The 6,483-nt window shown below is 41.6% G+C and overlaps 1 protein-coding gene across 8 annotated transcripts in view; it reads right to left on the bottom strand.

Moving 5' to 3' along the window:
• The window catches only part of KTN1 (kinectin 1), a 148,740-nt gene that overhangs the window by 87,257 nt on the left and 55,000 nt on the right, over window positions 1–6,483 (bottom strand). For all 8 annotated transcript variants that reach the window (XM_019518424.1, XM_019518428.1, XM_019518427.1 and 5 more), the window contains exon 2: window positions 1,070–1,630. In XM_019518424.1, the coding sequence (XP_019373969.1) occupies window positions 1,070–1,592 (523 nt within the window). In that variant the 5' untranslated portion in view covers window positions 1,593–1,630. The remainder of the gene's footprint in view (window positions 1–1,069; window positions 1,631–6,483) is intronic.

Raw genomic sequence — 6,483 nt, forward strand, 5'->3', positions numbered from 1 at the left:
TTGGTTTTTCTTTTTTTGGAAAGCACATTACCATAGGATCTTATTATCAGAGCTGGACTAGACACTACACTCTTACAGCATTAGTTTCTGTAATCCAAGGACAAAAGGGGGAAAAAAAAAAAAAAAAAAAAAAAAAAATCAATCTAGTTGCAGTTTCCCTTGAAACAGTGCTTGTACACCACGTTTTTAAAACGTGCCCAGAATTTCTTAAAAGATTTAACCCCCACACACCCAAATGCAGCACATATTTTTATACTGCCACATCAGGCAGCAAGGTTGCCTTTTTTTTACCCTCTCTGCAGTTAAGAGGTTTTATCTGCATATACAGAGGAAGACTGTGGCCAGGATGTGCAAATATTTAGTTTTGAGGTCTTTTAAAGAAGTTAAAAGTTTTAAAGAACTTATTCATAATTCAGATGCTTGTTTTTAATATGCAGGCTTTGACCAACTAGATAACAGACAAAGCAGCCTACCACACTAACTGGCGTTCCTAATTTTTTCTAGGATGGAGCCATGCTCCATTACCCAGTCCAAACTTGTACAGACTGCCTTTGACAATGAGAAGTCCAAGATGGGCATATGCAAATGTTTTCCACATGGCAAGTGGCCTAACAACCAATCTATATGTGGATCCCAGTATTTAAACCAAATGAACGGTCAGATGATATAGAGCCGTCTGCGTGTCCCATCTTAACAGTGCAGTCATTAAGCCCCTACAGACTCAATTTTGGATAGCTTGATGCAGTTTTTCTGGTAAGCGATACAATCTTGCAAGTTATCAAATCAGAGAGTAGGAGAGAAGCTCTTTTCTAACTCTACTGTGTCCTGTTTAACTAAAATTTGTCCCAAGCTGCCCACCCCGAAATGGATAAATGAAAATGAGATGAGAGGGACACTGAAGCCAGATGACACCAAGAAAAAGCAAAATGCCTTTAAAAGTCACCAGTGCAGGTTTGCCCAATACAGTTCTAGCAGAATATTTGTGTGAAACAGCTAAACACTCCAGGCCTTGCAATAAGCAGGAGATAGTTTTGGCATTCTGTGCAGAAGTATATGCAACATGAGATACCCATTCCATTTTTCTGCTTCTTCTGCCCAGGTTTCTTCTTGGATCCTGCTGAGTCAGATGGTGGAGTGGGCTGTTTTGTAACAGGGACTGGTTCTACTTTCTTGCCTGAAGGCTTGGATCCATCCGACTCCTTAGGCACGTGCTCATCTTGCACCGTCTTATGTTTCTTCTCCTTCTTCTTCCGCTCTCGAACGCCACTTGAAGATTCAGTCAAGGCCAAGGGAAGAGGAATGAGGTGTTCTTCATCAGTAGTCAGAGCATCTGACAGCTTAAAGTCCCGAGATGTACTCTCAGAATCAGACTCATGGAGGTTCCCATTCTGAGCTTCCCTCTTTTTGTTCTTTTTCTTATCTGTTTTCTTTTTATCAGTCTTAGCAGGTGCAAATTTTTGGTCCCGTTTCTGTTTTGCAAGGACTTCGTCGTACAATGTCTCTTTCATGAAAAGCCAGAAGAAGAGGAAGATGACAGTAATAACCACTGCAGGAATGAGGATGATAAAATAGGTAGACTCATAAAACTCCATTGTGCTTTTCTTAACTATATGCTAAAAGAGCAAACGCTATGAAGAAAAAGAAAAAAAACAACCAATTAGTTCTCAGATCAGGTTTTTCCAAATTCCCCTTTTTTAAACTAGCTTTGCCAAAGTCACCTCTAGGGTAGTCCTTACAAATTAATATGGTAAAAAGACTAACAGACATCTGTTAGTACTTTGGGGTTTGCCTTTTCTCTTGCTGTCCCCACCTCCCCCCTGCCCAAAACTGCCAGAAATTTATTCTGAATGCCAAGAAACTTCTTTTACCATATTTCAAAGGCTGTGAAACCCCCCCCACAAAAAACAATAAATGCAGAGCAGCATGGTACTGTCCTCAATACAAAGCTTTTACAATTAATGAAACCACCTGAATTGAGTTTTGGCTTTCCCTCCCGAAGTCAAATTACAGCCTCCTCTTGCACTCAGTTTTATGGCATAACCTTAAAAGCGAGCTGAAGGGAAGAGGGAGAGAAAATGAGTTGTTTAACAAACTCCGGGGAAAGGACTAGGAGCAATGGCTTCATGCTGCAGCAAAGGAAAATTTAGGCTGGAGGCTAGGAGGAACCTTTCCGATTATGAAGGTGGTCAAACATTGGAACAGGCTGCCTAGAGAAGTTGTGACATCTCCATCCTTGGAAACTTTCAAAAGTAGGTTAGACAGACACTTGGCTGGGATGTGTTAGCCAGGGATGATCCTGCCTTGGGCAGGGGGCTGGACTGATTAGGCCCCTTCTAGCCCTACTTTCCTACCATTCCTATGAAATCACATTTTACAAGGCTTCTGAGAGACCTTTCCCCTAAGATTTTCCTTAGCAATAAAACCCAGATTTTAAAACGTACTAATTCAATAAATCCACAAGTACCAGGTTTCCCCCTCATCTTAGATGTGCAAATACATGATCGTTTGATTTAGTTTTGCAAACTAAATGAAGAAGCAAAAGAATTTAAGGCTGCCCTTGCAACCATAAGCATTGGAGCAGGTACTCAAAGGAGCAATGCCTTGGTACCTCACCAGGCATCCACAACTCAAAGGGACGTCAGAAACCTGGACCTCATATTAGCTTTAAGACAACCTTGTTCTTTAAATCAACTTTCTAATAAAATATATTCTTGGTACCCAGAACAGATATGTACTTTTACATACAAACAGGTTTCCCCGAAAAGAAGACTTCAAACGCTGTTTTAGACAATTGGTTTTGAAGAAGGGGGTCAGGGGAAGGGGGAAATCCACCTATAAACATAAACATTACTATCATTCAAAAACAAGGCTCGAATTTCACCTGCATATTTTCAAGTCTATCCCCCTTATGTCAGAACTCAGATTGCTAGTAATTATGGATGAAAGGAAGGGTGTGATGCAAAGGAATCCAGCTAATGGATCACCACTATCCTTAGAAAAAAAATATTTACACTTAAAGAATCAATTCCCAGATTATTTGAAAATGAACAAGTAAAAAATTCAGCCTCTACACAATTTTTCCTCCTGCACGTGACACTACACCATGAATATCCTCCTAAATGCTGTCAATATACAAAAATGTTCTTAAAAATTACTAAGACGTTCTAGACTCTCCGCGTCTGGGATTACTGACACACATGCAAAGAGCTGAGGAAATTCAGCGCAAGCAGTAGTCACAGATAAGAGGCAGCAAGGTAACGACAACGAAAGAACATAACCCTCCTTTTCAGGCAAACACCGCACAGATCGTTTTTCTACCACAACTTAAATACAAGAATGCAGATAAAACATTTCACTGGCTCCTTCTAATAAACCTGCTTCAGGAAGCCATGAAATCATTCCCTTCCACAATTAGTGTGGGATATAACAAATGCTCATATTTAATTTCCCCTCCAAAAGCACTCCATCAGATTGCCCTCTCTGCAAGGGGAGGAAGGAGGAACGCAGGAGGGCGGGAATATGGATGTCCGACTCAAATTGTTTTGCTAGTTTTAAGAGATTATGGCAACAAAGCTGGTACAGAGTTTGACAGCTCCTTTGTAGCACTATGCAGCTTTTCAGGAGCATGAAATAAATGTATTTTTGGATGTTCATCTGCATTTGCATTTAGTACCAGCTAGCATTTTACTTGCCAATTTTCATCCAACAAGCCAATCCCCTAATTTCAGAGGAGGCCCCAGAGTTGAAGCCTGCCTCTGGGAAAAAGAGATTGAGGCAAGTGAATTTATTAAATAATTGGGTAAAGAGGAGGTACTGTAGAAGTTATTTACATAATTAGACAGCAAGTGCTTGCTGACACGCTTTAAAAGCAAAAACTGGCAGATCCAGTCTATGATTTAAACATAATTTTAAAAAAGCATGAAAGTTATGGTGTAGAAGTGCTGTTTTACCATTCAAAGTCGTCCTAATTTTTACACAACTTCCCTGTCAAACTTAGGCTGGAGGCAAGATGCAGTGAATGAATTTCAAAAAGGTTCATCTTCTGTGGGAGCGTTTAAGAGCTTGAGAGCAACTATGATATGAGGTATGGGGTGGCTGGTATCATTCCCTAAACCATCCTTGCCTTGAACCACAAGTGCTCCTGTAACACCAACTTCTTGTCTTAGCAAGCTGTCAATTTTAGTCATCTCCTGCACCACATTGGGAAGCAGCTCTTACATAGTGTCAATATTGAATGTTTACAGGAGAGTCTAATCCCTCAAGTAAATATATAATTACGCAAATTTCTCTCTGACCTGCAATTACATCAGTTCTTATAGTTTTCAATACCTAACCCCTGAGAATACTCCTTCAGGACATGCCCATCTCTGCCAGGCTGAAACGCACTTTGCTGCTTCTCACGTCACACATTCATTCCAATGTCCAAGCTTAGGGAAAATGGAGACATGCTCACCCACTCAACATATACTTCTCTATATTCAACAGCATGCACTCCAGTGGAGTGAAAGTACGCTAAGCAAAGGGATAAATGCTGCAAAAGGTCCCTCCTGGAAAGGAAAGAAAACTGTCAGATGGAGCTGCAGACAGCCACAAAACCACAGCCCAAGATCTCAGCATTGCACTGCAATATTCTGACAGTGATACTACATCATATAAAATAATACTGAACCCATTTGGTGCTGCAGCACCACGCAGTGGCATTGCAATAATTTAGGGGTTCTCTGTTCTATAAAGAAGTGGGCCACCAAGGCCAAAGAGCAATGCTCCCAGACAAAAACACAGAAGGAAGCTGCTGTTTTAAAGCAAAAAAAGTGGAACAGGAGAGTGAGCATATTTAAAATGCCCAAGGACATCCATAAATATATCATTAGGGTAGTTTTTGTACTAGGGAACACGTACAGGGATGAATCCCCAACTCGGCATTAGCACAGCTATTCTGGTCCGCCTGGAGTTTCACTGCTCTTTCCCTCCCAGCCCAGGATTTCGTCTGCCTGTGAACTTGACTAATTTCTGATTCATGGGCACTTTGAAACAAACTGTCACGAGTGATTACAGCCCTACAGCTTGGGAAATTCAGGTTTCCAGTTGCGTAAGCTCTGGAATGTAATTAAAACCAACCTTTAGTTTGGTTTAATGTTTTAACCAGACCTCAACAATGCTTTGGAAATTAGAATTAAAACAAGTCTGTTCCCAGACCTAGCCCTCAAATGTTTGCTCGTCAGCAAGGGGTACAAAAAAGGTGGGGAACCATTTACAAAGCCTTTTGAGGGTCTGATTCCAAGTTAGAAAGTCTGATTACAAGCGTGGAAGTTTGTTTCGTTGAGAGCAACAAGCTCACCTGCTGGAGGGAACATCATTGATCTCAGGTGCCACAGAAGCTAAATTTACAATCCCTTGAAGCTACCAAGCCTTTTGCATAGTATCCAAAGCATACTGATTCAACTTCCACTGCTTCAAAATCTCTGTAGACTCAGGCTTGCATTGCTGATGGTCTACTCTTGTTCCTCACAAAATCAAGTGGAGCGTGAGCAAAAGAATGCTTCCACCCCGAGTTCTGTGATCAGAGGCACGTAGAATTAATGGGAAAAGGCCAACGGGATTCAGTAATCAAAATCCAGAGGCTGCTTTTCCTCCGGAAGAATGGCTCAGAAAGAAATAAAAAGCTCAAAGATGCTATCTGAAGTGGATATGCCCACAGTGGACATGTCAGAGGAGTACCATGCATTCAGAGGAGTCTGCCTGTCAAGAGACATGGCTGATGAAAACATTGATCTGACAGCTCAGCTGTAATTTCAGTTTGCCAGGTTCTAATAAAAACTTCCAGAGAATGGGGTTGTAATTAGACTGTACACAGCATCACAAAGTGACTTCCTTCAGCATCAGAAAAAATGACAGTTATAAAGGCTTTTCATGTTTGGAGCTCCCTTTCACTCTTACAAGCCTAGCCTCCCAGGAGAAAGGGAACCCAAGCTGGAGAAAAGAAGAAATAGTAAGTAGCAGGGGAGCTGGGATACAGAAGATGCTTGTGTCAAAAGTACCACTGGATTTCTAAAAAGTTATTGTTTTAAAAACTATTTTAATGTGCTTAAAAAAAATAAATGTACTCCTATTCCATTTTATGTATGGCACCATAGATACTTTTCAAGGAAGTAACCTTTATTCCCAACTCCCCTCCAACAGGGCTGGCAAAAGGCAGTTCTATAAAGAGAAATGTGTCATTCCCACCCTTGTTTGGACACTCCTAGGTACTAGACCAGGGGCGGGCAATTATTTTGCATGGAGGGCCGCTTACTGAGTTTTGGTAAGTCATCAGGGGCCGCATGACAGGCAGCCAGGGACAGATGAATATTGATTTTCTACATTTTTTAGGGGCCCTGCAGGCCGGATAGAATGGCCTGGCAGGCCGCATCTGGCCCGCAAGCCGCATTTTGCCCACCCCTATACTAGGCTCACTGTGCTGCAACAGCCACACAACACACCCTG

Source organism: Gavialis gangeticus, unplaced genomic scaffold (genome assembly GCF_001723915.1).
Source record: "Gavialis gangeticus isolate Ggan-Ray unplaced genomic scaffold, GavGan_comp1, whole genome shotgun sequence".
NCBI lineage: Eukaryota > Metazoa > Chordata > Crocodylia > Gavialidae > Gavialis > Gavialis gangeticus.